This window comes from Delphinapterus leucas, chromosome 3 (genome assembly GCF_059928025.1).
Source record: "Delphinapterus leucas isolate spDelLeu-1000000601 "Yukka" chromosome 3, BTC_Dleu_Yukka2, whole genome shotgun sequence".
NCBI classification, from domain to species: domain Eukaryota; kingdom Metazoa; phylum Chordata; class Mammalia; order Artiodactyla; family Monodontidae; genus Delphinapterus; species Delphinapterus leucas.
This window is the reverse complement of record NC_143131.1, coordinates 161176987-161200400: the sequence shown is the minus strand read 5'-3', so window position 1 is coordinate 161200400 and position 23414 is coordinate 161176987. Positions and strand designations below refer to the sequence as shown.

Genomic DNA, 23414 nt, shown 5'->3' with positions numbered 1-23414 from the left:
GCTAATAGAGTGGCACCCCTCCACTCACTAGCACCGTTATCACTGAATCTAGTCTGGTTCGCTCTGGTGATAAACAGAACGCGCTTGCCCTACAACTAGCTCAATTTACTTCGGATACTGAGCCATCACCTGACAGCAGCAATGACCGAAACGGTGCCGAATGAGAAGCATCTGCCAACACTTTGTGGGTGACTGAGGCGTTCTCTGTGCTGTCTGGGGAACGAACGCGATGAGGTGTGCTTCCTTGGGAACTGGACACAGCCGGTACCCCCGAGGGCGGAGGACGAGCGGTGCAGGCGCGACCTGACCTTGGCGCTCCCTGTCTCTGGGGCAGCCTGCTACCTGATCGAAACCTCAAGCAGCCATAGCCGGGAAACTCAGTGCGGGTTTGCAGACGTCTCTCCAGTGCCTGCCCCTCTGCCGGCACAGCCAAGGGAACACGGCACACAATGGGAACAGTGACTCTGGGGCGTCACCCACATAATGTGACTTCTAATAACGGCTGTCCTGTCATTGGGGTGCCCGGGTCCAGCCTCCGCACCTTTGCCAGTGCCACCGCTGGGCCCGCGGCAGTGCGCAAGCGCTCGGGGGCCGGCACAGAGGCACAGGCGCGCCAGGGCGGGACACCTTCGGGAGGTGAGGGGGGAACAGAGCGCAAGCGCACGGGTTTGGCGCAGGCGTGACGTCACCGCGTGCGACGCGTGAGTGGGAGCGGGGACCTGTGGGGCCTGGGTACCGGGAAGTCCGGAGGTAGAAGACTGCCTGTTACCATGTTCGGCTCCAGCCGGGGCGGCGTGCGCGGCGGGCAGGACCAGTTCAGCTGGGAGGATGTGAAGACTGATAAGCAGAGGGAGAACTACCTGGGTGAGTGGGGCGCAGGGACCGGGGGCTCGCGGGCTGGGGGTGCGCCGACCCGCGGGCCGTGCCGAGCACTCGGCGCTCCGTTCCCCGCAGGCAACTCGCTCATGGCCCCGGTGGGCCGCTGGCAGAAGGGCCGTGACCTCACCTGGTACGCCAAGGGCCGGGAGCACAGCGCGGGTCTGAGCCGGGAGCAGGAGCTGGCGGCTGTGAGGCAGGCGGAGCAGGAGGCGCTCATGGCAGCGCTGTGAGTGCGGCTTGAGAGCTTGGGCCGGGGTGGGGGTGGGGGGCCGGGGGGGCGGGGAGGGTGTTGGTTTACCTCCGGGTGGGGGCGCGGCAGGGGCAGGGGCCGAGGCGAGGCCCGCAGCTCCCTGAAGCTCACGCGCGGCCCCCGCAGAGGCTACAAGAACGTAAGGAAGCAGCCCACCGGCCTGAGCAAGGAGGTGAGAGGTGGGCCCTCCTGGAGTGCGGGGGCGGGATTGGGAGGGGTCTGACCCTGCGCTGCGGTGAGCACTTGCACTCCCCTCCCCAACAGGACTTTGTCGAAGTCTGTAAGCGGGAAGGAGGTGACCCCGAGAAGGGAGTGGACCGGCTCCTGGGCCTGGGGAGCTCCAGGTGCGGGGCCAGAGGGTCCTTGGGGGCCCCAGAAATCGCGAGGGCGTGGCTCCTCGGGGCTCCGCACTGTCAGCCGCCCAGGTGGACGCTAGCACGGGTCGTCTGGGCGCACCACTTCTCTAGGGAGGCCTGGGGATGGGCGGTCCTCGCCGTGGGTGTGTCTATGGGGGTGTCTCTCACCATGGGGGGATCTCACCCACGTCCCCGCAGTGGCTCTGCAGGGCGAGTGGCGCTGTCCCGGGAAGACAAAGAGGCTGCTAAGCTGGGGCTTTCAGTGTTCACGGTAACTACCCCCAAACGTCCTGGGATCCCATGGTGGGGTGGGGGGCGGTCTGAGTGCCTCTTCCTGTTGAGGGCCGTGGGGGCAGGCCGTCTCTCCTTGGGGATACCCTCCCAGCTTCTGGCTGGTTCTCGCCGGTCGGTATGCCAGGGCGCCCCGCACACCCCAAGTGGCTTGTGGCTTTTCTCGGCAGCACCACCGCGTGGAGAGCAGTCGGACAGGGACCTCCCCGGCCTCGGCCAAAAAGAAGCCTCGGTCAGAGGAGAAGGTGGAGCCGGGGTAAGGCCTCCCAGGGCACAGAACTCACTGTTTTCTCAGCATGTTGGCTGCTTCTCCAGTCAGTGAACTCCCCAGCTCCAGCCCCTTTTTTCTTTTGAGGAGCCTCTGGAGATTCTGAGCCCTGGGGCGGTCTCACGACTGCCTACCAACCCCCTGCAGGGTCAGGGGCCCTGGAGGAGGATGCTCAGACATGGGCCACTTGTGCGAGGGTCTGGGGAGCACAGGAGGGGGTCACCACCCGGCCCCAAGAGTGCAGGGGCATCCCAATGGGAGGGCTGGAAGGAGCCATGAGATTGTCAGGTGCTGCCCTGCAGACCTTTCTGCCGTGGTTGGAATGTGTCTGTGATGCCCACCATGGTAGCCACTGGCCACACATGGTACTGAGGAGTTTCCTTTAGTGATTTGAGATTGAAATGGCTACACATGGTCAGTGGCTACTGTGGTGGCCCCACCCCCGGCTAGACCCCCAAAACCCGAGGCTCCTGGCACTCCGTATCACCCTTTGCAGCCCTGAAAGCCACAGGAAGAGCAGGAAAGAGAAGAAAAAGAAGAAGAGGCACAAAAAAGAGAAGAGGAGGAAAGAAAAGGAGCACGGGAAGGGGCCGGATTCCTCACAGCCCCCTGCTCCCATCCAGTAGGTGCAGCTGCCTGGGGATGGAGACACAGTGCTGGGCAGGCAGGGCCCCTCACACCAGGTGTCCCTTGGTCTCCCTTAGGCATGACTCAGAAGACTCCTCGACTTGCTGCAAGAGGAAGCGCAGGCATGACAGCGACTGAGGCCCAGGGATCTGGAGGGCTGGCCTGTGGGGGTCACCCCAGGTCCCCAAAGAGGCTTAGTTGTGGCCAAGTATGCCTACTGCTATTCTTCTTTGTGTTGACTCATTCTTTGTACTTAAATAAACTTATTTTAAGTGGAAAGTGTCTCATACTAAAGGGAAGGTTGTTGTCATGTGTCACAATAGAACGTGATGTGTGAAAATGTGGTAAATCTCTTGAGTTCCAGCAAGACTACCTGCAAGCCCACTGGGAGGGGCACTGTCCTTTTGGTGGTCAGCATCCTGGGGTCCCATGTTGGCCTGGTCCCCTGCATCAACCTCAGGTGTACCAAGAGCCCTGGGTCATGTCTGGCCAGCAGGGAAGGCAGAGGGGCCAAACAGTGCTCAGCTGCAGGTAGGTGAGCATGCTAGAAGGGGCAGCCTGGGCATTTAGATCATGGGGAGCTGGACTTGTACCTGGAGCCACCCTTGTCTCTCCAGGCCACCAAGGGACCTCTTAACCACTGTCTCACCCCCATCCCCTTTGCGTGCTATGGCACTGGCTCCCTCCACCCGGCCCCCCATCTCCAAGGCTGGGAGGCATACATACAACCTGGCCCTCCACAGAAAAAGTGAAAACATCTTACAACCACATTGGAATAAAGACAAAACCCAGCCTGGATTCATTATTGAGGTTCTTGTTTTGCTTCTGATTTTCAAAGAAATGAGAGCTGAAGGCAATTCTGTCTTCAGAGCACTCAGCACTGGTTTTCAACCTGTTAGAGCAGATCATTATTTATGGTGGGGCAGCCTGCCTTCTGGGGGAAAGGACACCTGGAACTTCGCCTGCCAATGCCTGCACCCAGTGGGGGGAGCAAGGGTGCCAAGGGCTCCAGGTCAGAGGGACAACCCCTGCAAAAGTGGGACGGGGTCTATGGCACAGGTGCACAAAGCACCCAGCCAGGCATGGGTCAATCGCTGTGGCAGTGACGTGGAGCTTGGCCAGGGGTTCCCGCCCCTCCAGAGGACAAGCTGGCTGGCTTGGGGGTTACCACAGAGGGTGGATGTTAGGAAGGGTGGGGGGTTTCCTCCACATACCACCTGGCCCTAAGCCTTTTGGGCATACTCCATATTGGTGACCCTGCCGTTCCTTTCACAACCAGGCATTGCCAAGACTGGGACCAGGGGGCTGGACTGCCAGCATGAGACCAATGAGGTGGTCACCACAAGGGCACTGGGACACACCCACACCCACCCATGGGAAAGTGAAGCGGTGGGGGAGGGGGTGAGGGAGACAAGGGTGGGGTGGCAGGGAAGGGATGGGCAGAGAGAGAGAACAGGGCAAGTCAGAGCAACGCTGCCCTCCCTAAGTGGGGAGGAAGCAGCTGTCCCTGCCCAGCTTCCAAGAGGCAGACTGTCAGTCAGGGGCACCCAAAAATGGGAGAGCCATGAAATAGTTAAGAGATTTTATTCTAATAGCTGTAATTACAGTGCCTGTTTGTCGAAATGAAAACTGAAAACAAGTATACAAAACAGTTGATTACTAATTGTGTATTGAAAGCATTAAGAGGTTCCACGACACCAAATAAACCAGTTCTGAGGTTTTCCCCAAGATAAAGTTTAACAGCTCCAGCTTCTTCAGTGTTTATCAAAATACAAAAGAAAAAAGTAGAGGTTATCATTTTTCGATGGCAAATCTGACCCTTGCAGGCTGAGGGAGTGAAAGCACACATAGACAGGGGCTCCGAGGGGCTGGGGCTCAAGGATGACCACCCGCGCTCCTGCTGGTGAGACCCCAGAGAGCCCGGAGCAGGCAAGCAAGGGGACTGCAGGGCTCCCGCTCAAACCAGAGCGTTCCAACCAAAGTGCCCATGCTGACCCAAGAAAAGGCTGGGGTTCCTCCAAGGGGTCTGAGAGTGGTGGCTGCAGCCTCCAGCCCATCTCCTGGGCAGCCATGTAAGCACAGATACAAGCACAAACGCTATGGGGTGTGGGATGACCCAAGACAGAGCAAATCACAGGGACCCTATTGTGACCATGCAGAATGGATCATAGCTGGTTCTGCCCCGTTTCACGTTCCCAACGGGAAACAGACCACTGGTGGACTGGACTCAGGCCATTACTGCAGAACCTACACTAGGCACATTTCTCCCTTCTGTGTGTTCAAGTGTTCTCCTTATCTTGTATTTGTAACTATTTTAAAAAATGCACTGAGTGGGTTAAAAACCAACCACCAAAATGGATCTCAACACAGATGTAAAGCCCAGAAGAGGAACATCGGGCTTTTCTGACACAGCGACTCCTGGATGACCCGTGTGCCTAAAATCCCTTCTCAGTACTAAACAGTGGGTTGATTTTCTTTTTACAATAAAAAAAGCTGAGTAATATTGCATAGGAGTACCAGAAACTGCCTCATTGGAAACAAAAACTATTTACATTAAATAAAAACCCAGTTGCAGGCTGCGTCTGCACATTTACAGCATGGTGAAGCACACTGTGACCGACCATGGAGACAGCTTCTGGCACTCACACCACAGGGGCACGTTTGCCACATGAGAGTAAAGCGAGGGCAGAAGGAGGGAGTGTGAAGGGAGGAGAGAGGAGTACAGCTCACTTCTGGTTCCGGAGCTGATTGGACAGCCAGTCCAGTCCCTCATAGAGCCCGTCCCCGCTGGTGGCACAGGTGGCCTGAATGTACCAGTTCCTGTGGCGCAGAGAGTGCAGACCCAGCTTGTCCGTGATCTCAGCTGCATTCATGGCATTGGGGAGGTCCTAGGGGGGAGGGTAGCAGAGCAGGCGTGGGTCAAGGGGACTGCATGGAACCCTCTCCACCTGACCTGTGACCCCCCCCTCGTCAGACCTCCATCGCTGAGAGGCTGGCTGCTTAATGTGCACCCACCACCAGCACACAGGGTGGCTCAGTCATGCGTACCTGTTTGTTAGCAAACACGAGCAGAACAGCGTCCCTGAGCTCGTCTTCTGCCAGCATCCTCATAAGCTCCTCTCGGGCCTCATTCACACGCTCTCTGTCATTGCTGTCAACCACGAAGATGAGACCTGCATAGGGAACAGTAAGCATTAGTGCAGGCACCCGGGACACTCCCAACCTCTCCCAAAGGCCACAGCCCCCCTCCTGAGGGTTGTAATGGGGTGGCCCACCCTCACCTTGTGTGTTCTGGAAGTAGTGGCGCCACAGAGGCCGGATCTTGTCCTGGCCACCCACGTCCCACACAGTGAAGCTGATGTTCTTGTATTCCACGGTTTCCACGTTGAAGCCTGGAGGAAACCCAGTGTGAGGCTCTCCCTAGGGCTACCACTACCCCCTAGCCTCCCGAGGCCCAGCCTCCTCACCTATAGTGGGAATGGTGGTCACGATTTCACCCAGCTTCAGTTTGTACAGGATGGTGGTCTTTCCCGCAGCATCTAGGCCCACCATGAGAATGCGCATTTCTTTTTTGCCAAAAAGGCCCTTGAAGAGGTTTGCAAAGATATTCCCCATGCTGTAGACTGGTGGGAGCAACACTGGCCAGAGAAACCTGCAGATACAAGGAGTCCTTGTGTCTCTTTCTATGCTGCCCAGGGCCAGCAAAGCAGCAGCAGCTCAGAGACAGACTCACCCACAGACAGACAGATGGACATCCTGTTATCTCTCCTGAAAACTCACAAGGCATAAGCTGATGAAATTCTGGTTCCTATCCAAAAGAAAAAGAGTCCTGCCTGCCTGCCTCTTGAGCCCTAAAATCACCCTTAAAAGGGAGAGAATGGGAATCTTAGAACAGGGCTGACCGGATTTTGAAGCAGCTACTGCCATTATATCAGGAAGTGACGCCCAAGGCCTCAGGGTAACTTACCTCTAAGTCCTACAACCTGCCACTGTGGGGTGCAATGTCCAACATGCGTGGAGAGGTGTGGCTTTCAAATGAATGCTAGATTCTCCATAATCTAATACAGAGCTTTTCAAGGAGCCAGAAACAACCACTCCAAGGCCCTACCATGTCTCCCAACTGCTCCAAGTCTCAGTGAAAAACAGTCCAATGTTAAGGCAACTAACACACAAGAAGCTAGGAGGGCCCATGGCAGAGACCAAAAGCCAACCTTTCCCAACACGCTGAGAGCTTAGCACACCCTGCAGGCAGGACCGGTGGAGTGAGAACACCTGGGCTCTAGGGCGGCACACCAGGGCATTCAGTCTAAGGGTGAGCCCACAACAATGACCCTGGGGAGCCTGCCAGGGGACACTTTCCCAAGAGCTGTGGTCAGTGCTGTCCCAGAGAGGAGAAGGCCTGTGTGGTGCAGCAACATGCTTGTACGAGAACATGTGTGCTGTGTTTGGGCTCCCACCAGGCTCTCCTCACTCAGCAGGGCAGAAACACTAGGATACCACTGAGCTGGCTGGACCCAAGGTCAGAGACCAGGCCCAGACACCCAGACCTATAGGAAGGGACAAGTGACCACAGCTGTGGGAGAGTGAGGCTCACGGAGGAGAGGATCTCCTGTCCCAAAAGGCGCGCAAGGCACCAGAGCTGCCCAGGCCTGGCCTCTCCATGCTCAGTACTCTCCTCCTTCAACTGTTTTATTTGCAAACAAGGCCTTAGGAAAAAACGGTCACTTTCTCAAATGCTTAGGAATCTGGACTTTTAAAAAAAATTAATTAATTAAGGGCTGAGGTGGGTCTTTGTTGCTGTGCACAGGCTTCTCACTGCAGTGGCTTCTCTTGTTGCAGAGCACTGGCTCTAGGCATGTGGGCTTCAGTAGCTGTGGCTCGCAGGCTCTAGAGCACAGGCTCAGTAGTTGTGGCGCACAGGCTTAGCTGCTCCGCAGCATGTGGGCTCTTCCTGGACCAGGGCTCGAACCTGTGTCCCCTGCATTGGCAGGCGGATTCTTAACCACTGTGCCACCAGGGAAGCCAGGAATCTGGACTTTTGGCACCTATGGTGAAGTCAAGCTGTGGAGAGCTGGGCAGCCTTCAACTGGGAAGAACTCTGTGTGAGTGTTGACAGAAAACCAAATGAACCACAGAGAACTTGTTCCAAGCAGGCAGGAGCTGCTTGCACCTGACCTCTGAGAGGGTGTTGGTGGAAGCCACTGTCAAGGCTTGGAAGGAGCCTTGCCCTGCATACCTGACCCCCCTAGAAGTAACAATGAGCTCCCCAGTCTTTGGACTTTGGATGGACACTGCTGGGGTCAGAGGCCAGACCCATGAAGGACACAGATATGGGCCTGCCACAGGCACGTCCCACTGCACTCCACCTGGGGGGCGTGCCCCAGATCCCCACCATTCCTTATCACCTCTGATGACAGGCTCAGGTGGAGTCGCCAGGCCTCCACTGCAAGTTACTTTCTGCCTTAGTCATCAGTGAGTATTTGGTGACTAAGTCCACATCCTGCTCCTCATCCAACTTCCACCTTCTAGTTTTAGCACTCTGACATTTCCTGGCTGAATTATTACCATGAGGACTGTCAGATGGTGATTTTCTATTGAGTCATTCCTTCCAGCTATTAGTTAGCATTCTACTGCAAGGAACCACTTCTCCATATATTGATATAGTGTGAACTTGTGCATTCCTAGTTTACTCAGTAGGTCAGAATCACTACCCCACTGTGACTTAGATGCTCCAATGGTCCTAGAGGTGTCCCGTGGAGGCGCTTCCAGCAGGCTTCAGTGCACTTTCAACACTTTAATTCTTTTTGGTTTTGAATAATATTACCTAGTTATAAAATTAAAATTTAAAAATATCTTTACTATATTTCCTTTTCTGCAGACAGCCATTTTTCCTATAGACAATGATAAATTATGGAAGACAGAATAAACTAAACACACACATTTATCTCAGCTTACTCCTGAAATCGTTACCAATAAAGAAATAAGTGATGACTGACTCAAAAGAGAAAAGTGGGGGGAGGTGGAAAGAGGTGACAGAAGTCAGCAAATTTTGGTGAGGTCTGACCCTGACCGAGTGCTCATCCTCAGCCCTGCAGGAGAGCCAAGGGACCTTTTTGGAGCGGCTGAACCAGGGGCCCTGACTCCACCATCCAGGCAGAGGAGGGCATGGGGTGCACTGTGCTGGAAACAGACAGATATGGGCAAAATCAACAGGGAGGCACACTTCCCTGCAGACCCTCACATGTAACCCAGAGGCCTCAAAGCAAGGACCTATGGATTCTTGCACCTGGAGGCCCTCAAACAGCCACGCCCCTATCTCCCTTTAAGAAGCCCCCAGTGCAAGTGCCTGAAACAAAGAATTTGGAGAGAAGACAGAAGACATTTAAAAAGAAAAAAACAATAAAAAATAAACAAAATCCCCAACCCACACACAGCCTTGGCATCGACATGGTGGGGACCTGGTGCCCACAAAACAAGAACAGGGCATTAGGACACAGAGAACAGCAGACCTCACAACCAAAGTGAAAAAAATCCACACACACACACAAGATTTAAAAAAGAGGAAACTGGGACTTCCCTGGTGGTCCAGTGGCTAGGGCCTCGAGCTTCCAATGCAGGGGGCCCAGGTTTAATCCCTGATCAGGGAACTGGGTCCTGCATGCTGCAACTAAGACCCAACGCAGCCAAATAAATAAATATTTTTTTAAAAAAGGGAGGAAACTAGGAGCAATTTAAAAGACCAACATCTACGTTGCGTATGGTGATGACTTTTTAGACACAACACCAAAGACATGATCCCATGAAAGAAATAACTGATAAACTGAACTTCATTAAAATGACAAACTTCTGCTCTGTGAAAGACAAAACCAGACTGGGAGAATATATCTGCAAGAGATACATCTGATAAAGGACTGTCATCCAAAATATACAAAGACCACTTATAACTCAACAATAACAAATTTAATTTTAAAATTAAAAAAATGGGCCAAAGATCTTAATGAAAACCTCATTAAAGGTTTACAGAAGGCAAGTAAGCAATGAAAAGATGCTCATCATATGTCCTCAGAGAAATGCAAATTAAAACAATGAGCTATTACTGCACACCTATTAGCATGACCAAAAGCCAAAATCCAGAATACACGCTGGCAATGGCAAGAATGTGGAGCAACAGGAACTCTCCTCCATTACCCGAGGGAATGCAAAATGGTACAGCTGTCCGCAAACAGTTTGGAGGTTTCTTACAAAACATACTCTGAACATATAATTCAGCAATCATGCTCCCAAAGGAACTGAAAACTAACATCCACAAGACACCTGCACACTGATGTTTACAGAAGTTTTATTCATTCCAAAAAGTTTTATTCATTCAAAATTTTGCCACAATTTGGAAGCAACCATGATGTCTTCCAGTAGGTGAATGGATAAGCTGTGGTACATCCAAACAATATTATTCAACACTAAAAAGGCGCTATCAAGACATGAAAAGATGTGGAGGAGCATACATGTGCATTACTAAGTGAAAGAAGCCAATCTAAGAATACTACACACCTATGATTCCAACTATATGACATTCTGGAAAAGGCAAAACTGTGGAGACGTAAAAAGATCCTTTCAGTGGTTGTGAGGGGTTAGGAGGAAGGGAGGGATGAATAGGTGGAACACAAAGGATTTTTAGGACAGTGAAACTATTCTGTGTGAAACTGCAATGGTAGATATGTGTCAATATGCATTTCTCCAAACCTACAGAACACACAATACCAAGAGTGAACCCTAAGGTAAACTATGGGCTCTGGATGATGATGTATCAATGTAGGTTCATCAACTGTAACAAATGCACCACTCTAGTGGGGGATATAGTGAGGAAGGCTATGTGGGTATTGGAAATCTCCATGCCTTTCCCTCAGTTATGTGGTGAACCTCAAACTGTTCCCCCAAAAGAGAGACATAAGCAGCACTTTCAATCTGTAATTCTGTATCAGCCAAAGGGCAGAACAGAGGTCAGAAATGCAAGGCTTCACACATGCCTTCTTCTCCAGGTTGCCACAGGCAGAAGGTGCCCCCAAGGTGATGGAGGGAGACACAGAGGCAGGCCTGAACAGCAGCCAGCACAGGCTGCAGCAGGAAGGAGGAGAGTTCCAGGAAAAGAGGAACAGTTACCTATGCGGTTTAAACGTGGGGTTTGGCAATTCTAGGGGAATTGGGAAAAACTAATGACAGGTACACAGAAAAAAACCCAAGGATGAAAATGCAAAGAAGTCATTTTAAGATTTCCTGAGGGAAACCATAAGCCAGTCACCACTTGACTCAGCAGTGAACAATATTTACTCAGTCATGATACTTTGACTGTCATTGCTGGGTATTGGAAAGCTGAGGCCAGAACTTGCGGTCTCAAGGGCCAACCCTCACTGTCCAAAGCTGACACACTGAGAAACAGTATTAGCACACTATTTAGTACAGTGAGGCATGAAAGGGGCTATCCCTGGGAGGCAGGATGGAAGACTGCTGTTTATACTTGTTTTATACCTGTTTTAGTGTTACGTTCCTACAAATTGACACAAAAACCTGGGCACTAAGGGGTGAAAAGGTTAAGTGTACTCTCCCAACTCCCACATGGGACTGATGGAACATTCCAGGTAAACTGGGCCCAGCAGCAGGCCCACACCCGCATGTCAGCCTCAAAATGTAGTCAGTCACAGCCATGGCAGTCCAAGAGCCTCCTCCCCTCCCCACCCAAGCGTGTCTGCCCACTCACCCCTGGCCTGCCTTGGCCGTGCAGTCTGCTGAGCCCTGATTATCAGTGTGGTCCTTGCCTTCCACACAGTTTTTTAACTTACTCAAGTCCTGAAGCCCCAAAGGGGAAGTGGGCCATATATTTGGTGGCTGAACCTGGATGGGGATGAGCACAAACTCTAGGGTTTAAGACGCTACACACAGCACTTGGTCTCTCCCACTATACAAGCATCTATCTATAACCACCCTGCACCTGGTCCAGGGGCCCTGGCAGCTCCTGACCTAACACAGTATCACAGTGGAAAGGTTCAACAGTGACCATGAGAGTTGTTCCGTGGCCTCTCCACACAGGTTCTAACTTGTAGGATGCCCAGCCTAGGCCTATTTCACCCTTTCCTCTACCAGGATCCCTAGCACTAAGGTCAAAACCTGTTTTTCAGGTTCACGGTAATGGCCGTGAGTATTGCTGATTTTCTCAAAAGAGCACTTCCCCGCACCTGCCTGAGTTTGCACCTTCCAGCTGGCTCATAAGATGCAAGAGTAACAACAGCACGTCTCTTTCCTGAGACAGAAAGCTCTGAGCGGACACAGCCCCTTAAGAATGGTTTTTTCCTTTTTCTGGTTAGGACCAGAAACAATGATAGGGTGGCAGTTCAACATTATAGCAAAGAACAGGACACAACTGGCTGCCTACACTCCTGCATGCAAAGACCTACTAGGCTACAGGCCAAGGCCAACAACAGGCCTCCCTGGGAAAGCCAGTGCAGGGAGGAAAAAATGTAGCGTGAGTTTACACCCGTTCCACTCCAGTAAATGAATCCACAGTGACTGGTTTAGCTGATGAAGAGAAATATATGTACCCACGAGCTCTACCTGTGCCTGCTGCCATCTCCTAACAAGCCTCAGAGGATTCAAGATAAGCACGGGACAGCCCTCCCCTACAGAGCCGTGCAGCTCACTTCTGCAGAAGGAAAGTTTGTCACATTTTCTGAAACTGTTAGAGCTGGTTTACTTAACAAAATCTCTGTATCCATATCAAGATGACCCAAACTGCTGGGAATCAGTAGGAAGAATAAACCACTAACCTAGAGCATGTCTTGAGAAACGAAAATGTGACCCAAGGAGGCAAAAAACAAGGGTTTGGATTCTATTCTGTGCCTCAGATGTGATGGGCTGTTCTGGTCCCTCTGTAAATGAGAGATCACATGGATGAATCCCCTATTCAAATGAACAGCTAGGTGACATCAGAACTTTTTTCGTTTTGCTTTTTTTTAAAAAAAGTCAGGTTTATTAGGTGTAAATTACATATAGTAAAATGTACAGCTCAATAGTTCATAATGTCAATTTTAATATCTAATTTGAGGAAAATTAACAAAGTGAAGATCTTCCTGAGGAATTGATATACATTATAAAACAAGGGTTTCATTCATTCTTCAAGCAGTCAAATATGTGCTTAGATTATCAACCACTCAAAAGCCTAATTCATCCCTGACATGTAGGATTTAATTTTAAGGGGTGGGGGTCCTCTACTTTCATAGGCAATATGATCACATAATATAATCTGCTACAAACTGCTTTTTGTACATCAACTTGTAGCTCCACCCCATAAGCTAAATAAAGCCTTCAGTCATTACTCTATTAGTCCAACATTCCATTTCTGTAGCTCTAACATTTTTCTGCTATTGGGTAGAGCGTTACATGTTGTAACTTTTTCATAAAAATTAGCATAAGAATACTGAACGTGCCAATACTAGTGATAGGCAGATACACCTCACAGGCCTAACACAATTGTGATGAAGATAAGAATCAACAACACGCTCAGAAGGAAGAATATTCAGCCTGAGACACTCAAAGGATGTAATTAAGTTGACTGAACTTTTTTTTTCCTTTCAGTTTTATTCAGATATAACTGACATACTGTATTATTTTCAGTTGTACAAAATAATGACTTGATATGTGTATATATTGTGAAATGATCACCACAAAAAGTCTAGTTAACTCCCATCACCTCACACAGTCACCCTTTTTTTCCTTGTGATGAGAACTTTTAAGATTTCCTCTCTTAGCAACTTTCAAATATAAATACAGTACAGTAAACTACAGTCACCATACTGTACCTCTTATTACAGGATTTATTTATATTATGACCAGAAGTTTGTACCTTTTGACCACCTCCACCCATTTCATCTACACTGACTCTGAACTTTCAATACAAAGAAAAAGAATAAATGAAAGAACATGCAAAAACATTCTAGAACTGTATAGTTCTGGTCTGCTCCTAAAGGTGAATTCCAATGAGAGACTGTTTTTTGTTTTTCACAACAAAACTTTTAGGATGTTTTGCAGGAATCAATTAGGCACTAGACCTGGCCTCTATGCAGCAGTCCCGTTCCCAACAACCCCCCCACCGCCGCCCCCAGAGGACGATGAGTACCAGAAATCCATAGACTAGTACACTAACCCTGGTCTCCAGATGCCCTGCAAGTTGCCTCCCAAAGCTGAAGGAAGGGGTTTCCGGTCAGGTCTGATTCTTAGGAGGAGCAACCAGTGAAATTCAATTTAGGTCCCTCTTGGCCAGCTTAAGATTCAAGGTGAAATCCTTAAAATGACAACAAGAAATGAGTTTCATTCATGAATGTAGCTCTTGGTCTACACTAACATGAACATCCAAGAGTCACTGTCCATTGTCTAACGGAACAAGCATACAAACCACAAGGCGAGCGTGGACAGCGAAACTGCAATTAATCCTACTTACCAATAACTACAAAATCCAAAGCATTTAACTGATGAATACATTTAGTTATCTTTTGCAATTCTCCCTTATTCATAGTCTTAAAGTTTTACTATTTTTTAACATAACTGTTCTCAAAGCCCATTACCAAAGATACTTACACTGACGTGAAATCTACAGATGGGAGCAAATAACCAGATGGTCTACCCCAAATGAAAACAATATCCATGTAGGACCTCTGAACACAAATGTCATGCGGCCTCCAACTGGAGTAAAACAAAGAGTGGATGATACCCACAAGTTGAGGCCTCACTCGGATGCTACATCAGGAGCATTTCTCACAGTTCTGCGCATTCGTCCTGGTGGCAGACGCTGGCTGCTCCTTGGTATTTTCTTCTCCCAGATCTGTCCCTGGGCTTGAGGCCTTCCAGAGTAAACCTACATTCCTGGCCCCCTGTAGCTATGCAGGACCATCTGAGTATGCTAGCCCGTGGGATGGGGCAACAGTGATGGAATGGTTTCCAGGTCCTGCAGACCTGGTGGTCGGCGCCTGGACCCCTCGCTGTGGTGGGGCCAGTGCCATGGACCCTAACGAGCACTTCTACTCCAGAAGTCAGGGCATATATACCCTCCATCTGACTCCAAACACACTTAAGTCTAAAGAAATTGTTACTGGAAAAAGAGATCAAAAGACCGAAAAAACAGAACCAAAAACAAATTTGCATCAACCTCAGAACATTAAAATGTATAACAAATTAAACTGAAAATGGAGGAAACAAAGCAATTTATGACTAAAATGCAAAGCAGGATTAGAGAAACTACAGGCAACTGTAAACCACCCAGATACCCTGAAAAGTGTTGACCACCAACTCCTTACTAATTCTGCACATCAGTGGTTCTATGGAAATCAATTAGAATTGTATTTCAACCCATCCTAGTGGCAAACAGAGCACCATTGGTTTGGAACTCCTCAGCAAGTCACTCAGGCCCATATTCTGACCTTGGCTCCCAGTCCCCTCTCCATACTGATTTTCTATGCCATGCCCACCGAGCCCTTCACTCAACCTCTGAAGCCAAGTTCAGATGCCACCTTCCACAGGGAAGAGTCCTTTCCTTTTTGTTGCTCTCAGCATACCCTCGACACACTGTGGGGCTAACAGTCAGCACACTCATGTAAGGAGTAGCTGTGTGATGAGCACAGCCCTGGGCACACAAAAGCTCAAGAGTACTCAATGAATCCAACTGACAAATGGTGAAACACAAGTGGAACAGAGTGCTCATCCTTCCAACCTCACCTCAATGGCAAACAAGGCTCTGGGCCAAGCAATGTCAAAGACTGATCCACAGTTACACTATAGTCCTTTCAATGCAGCTAAAAGCTTCAACATGAGCGCAGGGACTCTCTCTCTCTCTCTCTCTCTCTCACACTCACACACACACACACACACAGCTCCAGCTGCTGAAGTCTCAGTCCCCATGATCCTGACAGAAAGGACAGGCACACCTGTCAAATAACACAGTCCTATGTTTCAGTTCCAGTAGTGAGAACAAGGAAGAGAAGGCAATTCAGGATTCTGATTTCTGTTGTGAAGTATACCACATTAGTTTGTTTTTGTCACTCTACTTCTTTAATTATATGATCACCACAAACATGCTAAAGCCCCTATGGTTTCTGTTCTGGTGTCTTCTCAAGGAGGCCACCTGCACCCATGGTGCAGACATAGGACCCTCTCCAGGCACAAGGGTGGGGCTCTGGAGAAGCCAGCGTTGCTCGGACCCCTTTCCACACCCTTGAAGAAAAAGGGAACTGCAACCAACCATGAGCTGTCAGAGTGCCCAGTTCTTCCTCCTCAAACTTCTCAGAGTGGCAGGCAGCCCCCTGAGGCTTTTTCAGCACAAGGGGATTTTGTGAGTGATTAAAATGATTAAACCAATCTCTAAAACTTGATTTTTGCCTGCAGAGAACTTTCATTTTGAAAACAAAATGTAAAAAAAATTACAGCCCCACCTCTTTTTCTGAGTGATGGGCTTCCCAGAAGACACAGAATAGCAAAGTGCAGCAGTGGCTGAGAGCCTCTGTTAGATCCTCCTACCTCTGAAGCAAGCCCCCTGCCAGATCTGCCCTCCTAAGACCCTTGTTAGGAGCACCCAGAGGTGCACCAGCTCAGAGCACTCGGGGGAACCTCTGCCTCACTCTCCAAGCAGCTGGTCTTGGCTGGGAGGACAATGTCCTTGTGGGGAACTTCTCGTTGTTTGGCCTGAACAGCCACAGCTACCTCTCAATAGGCCTCTTCCTACCTCTCCTCACATTTCAAACCCTGGACAGCCGTGGACTCAGGGAAATTTCATTCATATACCTGCTCCTGCCATCCTCTGCTTAAAACCTCCCAGCAGTCCCCATCACCCGCCTCAGGTGACCAGCAGTCCTATCACACTCAGTGTCTTGCACTTTCACTCCCTAGTACTGCCCCTATCCAGCCATTCACTCCCAGAGGAACGCAGTCCCCTACATGGGACCCCAGTTGAGGCTTCCTCTCACCTCCAGACTTCTCTTCTACTACCCCCTTAACACATGGGTTTCCCATCAAAATCTAATCCTCAAATATAAAGGACCCACTCTTTCCCACTTTAACCCTCTGCAACTTCCTCCCAGTTCTTCAGACCCAAACCCCAGAGACACTCACAATTCCTCTCTCTGTCCCTCTCATCCTCAAATCTGTTTACTTTACTGGCAAGTCCCATCACCTCTCCCTTTGAAAAGGTGCTTCCCCATCACTATCCACCTGGTCCCGGCCACCTCATCTCTCCTCTGGCACTCCCAAAGCCTGGAACTTCCACTCTGCAAGGTGTTCTCAATGCCAGCAAGAGGGTCCTGTTAGGAGAGGTCAGACTAAGTCAGGTTCTTTAAGAAGATCAGAGCCAACACCCCCATGGCATTTCGCAGCACCACCCCTGCCATCCAGAAAGGAAACTAGCAGACAATACAACCAACATACACACCAGACTGCAAAAAACCCATGTTGCCCCAACTAAAATGTAACACGGAAATGAAAGATGGTGTCATATAACACATGACCTTCAGTATTGGTCATGACCACACTACACGTTCAAGGGAGGTAGTCAGAGAACCACCTAATGAAGACTGCCACAAATACACCAGCATCTCAGATACTCAGAACCTGCTGTGTCCATGAAATGTCCCACCACCGGAAACAGAGAACAACTCTTGGTAAAGTTCTGCAAAGAACAAAATACAATCACCCTTAATTTACAAGGTAGTTTACCTCCTAGAAAATTCAGAACATCTACTAAAACCAAACACACACACACACACACACACACACACACGTTGACTCCGTAGATAAACAGAATTAGGTTTAAGATATAAACAGATTTTTCACCTATATGAAAGTCATGCTGAATGCATTCTTGCTGCTAAACGTACTAAATATCAGTATTGCCTCTCACCATTGGCAGAGCCCAAAATCCTCCCACAAGTTCCCAAAATACCCTTTCTGTGGGGCTATCCCTCAAAGGACCACTGGTACACACCAGCAGGCTTCTCTCCCCTCCTGTGCTCCTGGCAGGTCTCCAAAACCACTAAGTGCACTCCCACCTAAGGGCCTTTGCACTTACTGTTCCCCTGCCTGGGAGAAGCTTCTTGTTTCTCCCAAAGACCCACAGGACCCCCACTCCCTTATACCTCTTCTCAAATGGCACCTCCTCCCTTTTCCTCCTGATAGGTCTGACTCAGTGCCCACTCCTTTTACTGTGTCCCGTTGGCCTGCTTTTCCATTCCATTCACTGTCATGGCCCTGCGTCTCCACCCAGCCTTATACTTTGCCAGTGAGTACTCCTCTGCCCAGAACTCACGCACCTTCCTCCGCCCATCTCTCTATCTCCACCTGTTTTTTTCTCTACTGGCCACCTCCCTGGGCACCCAAGAGATTCACTGTCAAGAAGAGGAGAAAAGAATCATAAAAGAACACTTATCAGGGCCTTAAGTATGAAAAAGTAGAAAGATTAATCATACACATATGCTTTTCTGAAAAATTAGTTTGTCAGAAAAAAAACCCTATCAACTCAATGACGAATTTCATGCTGGTTTAAAAGTATACATGAGTGTGATGGACTCTGAACATTCCTTTGACATTCCAGTGAGGAGGAAATCTGGGCTGTAGAGACACAGATAACTACTCAGGGCAAACACGTCCATCTCAGCAAAGTTCAATACCACAGGAGAGGTGTGTACACAATCTGCTTCCTAAACCTGCCCTCAGGTACATGCAACCAGTGACTAAAAATATATTTTCAGTGATCTCCCCAGGAATCTGCAAGATCTCATATCACTTTGACAAAAGAGAAATGCTAAAAGCTATAATTATTTTAAGCAAAGTTACATCACCAAAACTGACAAAAGATACAGTATTTTAAATATAAATTAATAGATTCAATCAGTTAGGAACTGCATGCTCATCTACAGATGATAGAATACTTGACAGGAAAACACCCTCTTAACAGCAATTTTTAAAGACATCCTTTATTCTGAAACCTGTCATCAAAACACAGGCACATCTAACTTTGCCTTCGTTCCTACTCTTCACATATAAGTCTAGACAGAATCTTGAAACTGCTTTCTTGGCCATTTGTCCCTAAGTCACACTGATAGGACACTTAAAAACTTCATGTTAAAAATTTCCAGGACCTCAGAGACCTAGTACTATTAAGCTTTCTGTTTAGCTCCCACATACATCACTGCAAAAATAATTTGATGTACAATACAAACTGAAAGATGTTGGCTATTTTACATATGACTTGCTCTTTGGAGACAAACTCTTCTAGCTTGCTAGCATCCCTCTGAGGAGCAAAACTTACTAAATTCTGATTAAACATTAATTAATGTTTCTAAAATATACTGTACATCTCTAACTTCTGAAAATGTGCATGGATCATAACTGGGGCTTCTGTTAATTTATGCTGTATACTAACAGTTACCCCTGTAGCCTCAGGTGTGTAAAAATGTTTGCCTCCTAAAGAGAATCGCTCCCGAATGCTATGTGTGTAAAATCTGCCTGTCTTGTATGCTTTTTTTCTGTCTCTTCTTTTTCAGTGAGTGATAAGTCCCACTCTTCCCTTTCTATGTGATGACAGGCTGCTAAGCTCTTGTCTCCAATGTATGCAAAACCCAGGAAACATGGGTTTGTTAGGAATATGGAGGTTAGTCCCTGCAACAGATAGCTTCACCATTTCTTCCCACTCATATAAGGAAGCTTGGCTGAAAGAACTGGGTGAGGGCCTAACAGATTCTCCTAGGAATAAGGAGCTTTGATGTTTCTGTGTTAAATTCTGCCACATTTTTTCTAGCTAATCAGGCCATCTGAACCATCTGAGAATGTTGAACTGCCTTCCAGAATAGTGATAGAGCTGTATAGCTATAACAGATACTATATTTTAAAGACTTTATAACAAGCACGAGAGGATAAGAACCTAAGGATGAAGTATTCCCCTCTCCCTGGCTCACACTCTGAAATTAACCTCACCCCCATTCTTTCACACTCACACATTCCCAAGCCCTCCTTTACCTGCCAGTAGGAGGTGTTACACCCAACCCACTATTAGGTCAAAAACATTTCCAAAAGACCACTTCAGATGGTGCTGGGAGGACATCTCTAACACCATCCACACCAATGACGAGCAGACAGACCACAAAAGAGGTAAGTTCTTATTTAATGTTAAGATCCCAACTGAAAGGAATTTTTCATGTTTCTTTCCCAACCACCTCTGACAGATGTGCATTTTATTTCCTTCTTTCTCCTAATCCTACAAAGGTTGGAAGGTCAAAGGGGAGAATATCTATGGGACAACGTGTACAGAGACCAGTCATAAATGCTATGGCAAGCACAGGCTAGCTGGGTCTGAACACCAGCTCAGTAAGTGATCACAACCCTCAGGAAGGCTGCAGAAATGCTTGGTGAGCCTGAACTGTGATCAAGAGCAGATTTAAATTCATATATCTCAAGGCAACATTGAATTTGAAGAATTTGAAGGAAACTGATTTAACTCTCTCAAACCAAGTTAATATACTATTTGTGAACTTGCACAAGGGTTTTTCCCCTATGTTAGATTTATTCCTACAGCCATTCGACCCTGGAGATCACCTCAGTGGCTGATGGTCCATACTGAATTCTACTAAAGTAAACAGAAAAGTCCAGGTGTACCTTCCTGTAGTTTCAAACCCTGTCTGATCTTTGGTAGAGGTGGCTTAGCAGGTCTGAACGCCCTCTTCACATTGTGCAAGAGGCAAAGCAAATAGCTAAACCACATGATTTAAAAACCAGAACTGTGAGAAGCACAGAACCAGTTTTTGCTTTCTACTAACTTTCTTACAATGATGAGCAGACAGCATGTGAGTCAGCTATTATCCAAACCAACTATTTTAAATCTTTCTGAAGTAGCAATTTTGAATACCTGTATCTGAAGTTAGCCCTCACGGGAAACAGCAGGTTTCTAATGCCCAGGTGACAAGGATCTGTTTTCAACAGGACATGCCCAGTGAACAGGCACACTACATTCTACCCGTTAACTAGAGAAAACCTTTATGGCACACTCTAACAAAGTGGCCAGATTTGTGATAAACACATACACACTCAATTCTTCATAATTTTGGACCCAGCTAACAACACCATGCATTCAAAGTTCTTCCAGTTTTGGCTACTCTTGAGTTTCTGAAAACTCCAAGAACACCACACACAGCATGCGCCATGGCATCTCGCACTCCTTCAGAGACACACACACACACACACACTGCCAGAAATGCAGGAGCAACCACGCAAACAGCCAGCAGAAGAAAACGCTGACCACCAGTTCTGAAACAAGAACTAGAGCTGACTACTCTAACACCAACTACATCAGCTACAACTACATCAACTACACAGCTCTCAACAGCGACTTCCGGGGCCTCCCCAAATCGTCCGAATTGCCTCTGTCTCCTGCCAATGATTTCTTGTGCATTTTTGCTCGATTCATTTAAAACAGCAACTTGGTGTTTTGAGGAGCTCAAAAGTGCTCAGTTGATTAGCTAATATTTTAAGGACTTTGTAATTGCCAAGCCTTATTAACAAAGCTACCGTTTTACCTCCCGTAACCACCTGGACAGGGCGACAAGAAAGCTTTAGGACGCTCTGCTAGGGAGGCCGCCTCAACCCTGGACAGGTCGTTCCAAACGTAGGTTAAAGATTCACCAGCTCGGAAGTGTGTTCTAATCCATGCCAAAGGCACCCAGGAAGCAATCCCAGGGTTGCAGCAAGCTTGGATAAAGGGGTCCTACAGTGCCGCCAGCGCGTCCATCGGGGGCTTCCTTGGGCCGCAGGCACTCCCACTCAGACCCCAGCTCCACAGCACCCGCCCTGGAACCCGGACCCCGAACCCCGCCCCGCCTCGCCGGCTCCGTGCTCGGAACAGACAGGAACTGGGCTCAAACCCTGGCCATCGTGTGACCTTGGCCGCGTCCCGGGCTGCGGGCCTCAGTTTCCTGGTCCTCGCGACCCCGAGGCAGGAGGCCTCGCAGGCGGAGCAGGAAGCGAGGCTTCCTGGAGAGCCCGCGTTGCGGGCCGGACTTCCGGGCGCCCGCCCCGGCGGCTCTGGGGGGCTTGAGGAGAGGGTTGCGCGACCAACCCCCTCCCCGGCCTCGACTCGGCTCCCGACCCAGCTCGGCCCCTACTAGACCCCCATCCCAGCCTAGACCCCTGGCCCAGCACACAGCACCCAATCTGCCCCGCCCCGCCTCGGTCCCAGGCCCGGCTTCAACCCCCAGACCGGCCCAGCCTCTCCTCAGCCCCCGGCCTCTATTCGACCCTGGACCCTGCCGGGCCTCGGCTCCCTGCCTCTACCTACCTCACTTCGGCTCCCCGCCTCGACCCACGGCCCGGCCTCAACTCGCCCCTCGCCCGGCCTGGCTTCACCTCGGACCCGTCTCGGCTCTTACCGCCCCGGCCCAGCCTCACGCCGGGCCTCAACTCAGCCCCCGCGCCCCCCTCGGCCCGGGCCCAGCCTCACCCTCGGCGGCCGCGGCGCAGCTGCTGCTCGGAGGCAGGCGTTGGTTTCGCTCCCACAAGATGGCGGCTCTGACGGCAGCCACGTCAGTGCCTGCTGCCGCGGGGGACGTTGGGGAACGGGGCGGTCCCGCCCGCAGTCCCGCCCACTCTCTCGCTGCGGCGTGCACACGCAGACTGGGCGGGCGGTGGGGACGGGACCGCGGACAGGCGCGGGGCTCAGGGACGACTCCTCTCTCACCGCTGCGCTTGCGCGCACCCCTCCTTCCCCCCGCCCCCAACCCCCCTCGCCCTCAGCCCCGGCAGAGTACGGCTGCGCCCTGGGGGAGCTCTCGCGTCCGTTTCGCAGATGCAGAGGTTGAGTCCCGGGTGGGCCCTGCGGTCCCGGGAGGGCGGTTCCCAGGTGCCAGCTCCCCTCCCCAGCCTCAGCTCGGGTGACTGCAGTGACCCACGCAGCCCCGTGCGCGCCCGAGGAGCCGGCCTGAAGAAGCAAGACCCAAGATCAAATAAAGCTGGCGTCTAGTAGCACGGGCGGAGCCGGGAGCCAAGCTGGGCAGGGAACAGCGCTCCCCCGAGGTAGCCACCGAGGCGGGTTCCAGGTGACAGACGGGGGAGCCCTCTCCTCTGGGAAGCCTCCCTGAGCTGATCAGAAGGGAGAGGGGGCTTGTCGTGGTCCCTCTCCACGTTCTCCCGGCTGGGGGTCTGACTGTGGCCTCCCCCCAACCCCCAGTCCCGCACCATCCCTCCACCCCTGTGCTACTTGAACTCTCTCCCCCACTACCCTCCTGCTGCTGTGAAGGGTCCCCAAATCAAGAGTCACTGGTGAGATTGCTGGGGGCCTCTTCCCCAAGTGCCCTGCATGTTGTGGAGGGCGCAAAGCAGGCCATCACCTGGGTCTTGGCCCAGGAGCCTGCCCGGCAGAGAAAAGCCTTGAGGTGTTGTGCAGTATGCCGGCAGGCTCCTGTCATTTCTCTGCCCCCCCACCCACCCACCCACTCCTCTTGGGCAGGGCCTCCTTACTGGGCTGGGGTGGCTAGGACCTCACCAGCCCTCCCCAGGGCTGCCCAGCCACACACACACACACACCCACGGCAGCCCTCCTGCCCCAAACACTGATGACCTCTTCTCCTGAGAGGCTGAGGGCCCTAGGCCCTGTTAGCCAGACCCTACCAGTCCCGTCTCGAGACCCAGCCTCCCCCAGACCTCACTATCTATGGAAGAACCAGCCTGT

The 23414-nt window shown here is 50.5% G+C and overlaps 2 protein-coding genes across 8 annotated transcripts; one reads left to right on the top strand and one right to left on the bottom strand.

The window, feature by feature from the left end:
* The first annotated feature begins 532 nt into the window (after positions 1–532).
* C3H1orf35 (chromosome 3 C1orf35 homolog) lies at positions 533–4435 on the top strand. Of its 3 annotated transcripts, XM_022563394.3 has the most exons (8): positions 631–864; positions 955–1105; positions 1256–1301; positions 1394–1473; positions 1684–1756; positions 1947–2032; positions 2541–2666; positions 2749–2950. In XM_022563394.3, exons 1-8 carry the CDS (start codon positions 771–773, stop codon positions 2807–2809), a joined length of 717 nt encoding a protein of 238 aa, XP_022419102.1. In that variant the 5' UTR covers positions 631–770; the 3' UTR covers positions 2810–2950. The 3 variants fall into 3 exon arrangements, with proteins under 3 accessions (XP_089765981.1, XP_089765982.1, XP_022419102.1); XM_089909856.1 differs by lacking the exons at positions 1256–1301; positions 1394–1473 and having other exon boundaries at positions 543–864; XM_089909855.1 differs by lacking the exons at positions 955–1105; positions 1256–1301; positions 1394–1473 and having other exon boundaries at positions 533–864; positions 2749–4435.
* On the bottom strand, positions 4240–22307 carry ARF1 (ARF GTPase 1). 5 transcript variants are annotated; one of them, XM_089909858.1, is made up of 7 exons: positions 22188–22277; positions 13863–14000; positions 12487–12588; positions 6139–6323; positions 5953–6063; positions 5720–5844; positions 4240–5559 (listed from the first exon to the last, which is right to left on the bottom strand). In XM_089909858.1, the coding sequence occupies exons 4-7, from the start codon at positions 6284–6286 to the stop codon at positions 5398–5400; spliced, it is 546 nt and encodes a 181-aa protein (XP_089765984.1). In that variant the 5' UTR covers positions 6287–6323; positions 12487–12588; positions 13863–14000; positions 22188–22277; the 3' UTR covers positions 4240–5397. The 5 variants fall into 5 exon arrangements, with proteins under 5 accessions (XP_089765984.1, XP_089765983.1, XP_022419103.1 ...); XM_089909857.1 differs by lacking the exon at positions 12487–12588; XM_022563395.3 differs by lacking the exons at positions 12487–12588; positions 13863–14000 and having other exon boundaries at positions 22188–22307.
* Positions 22308–23414: the final 1107 nt, after the last annotated feature.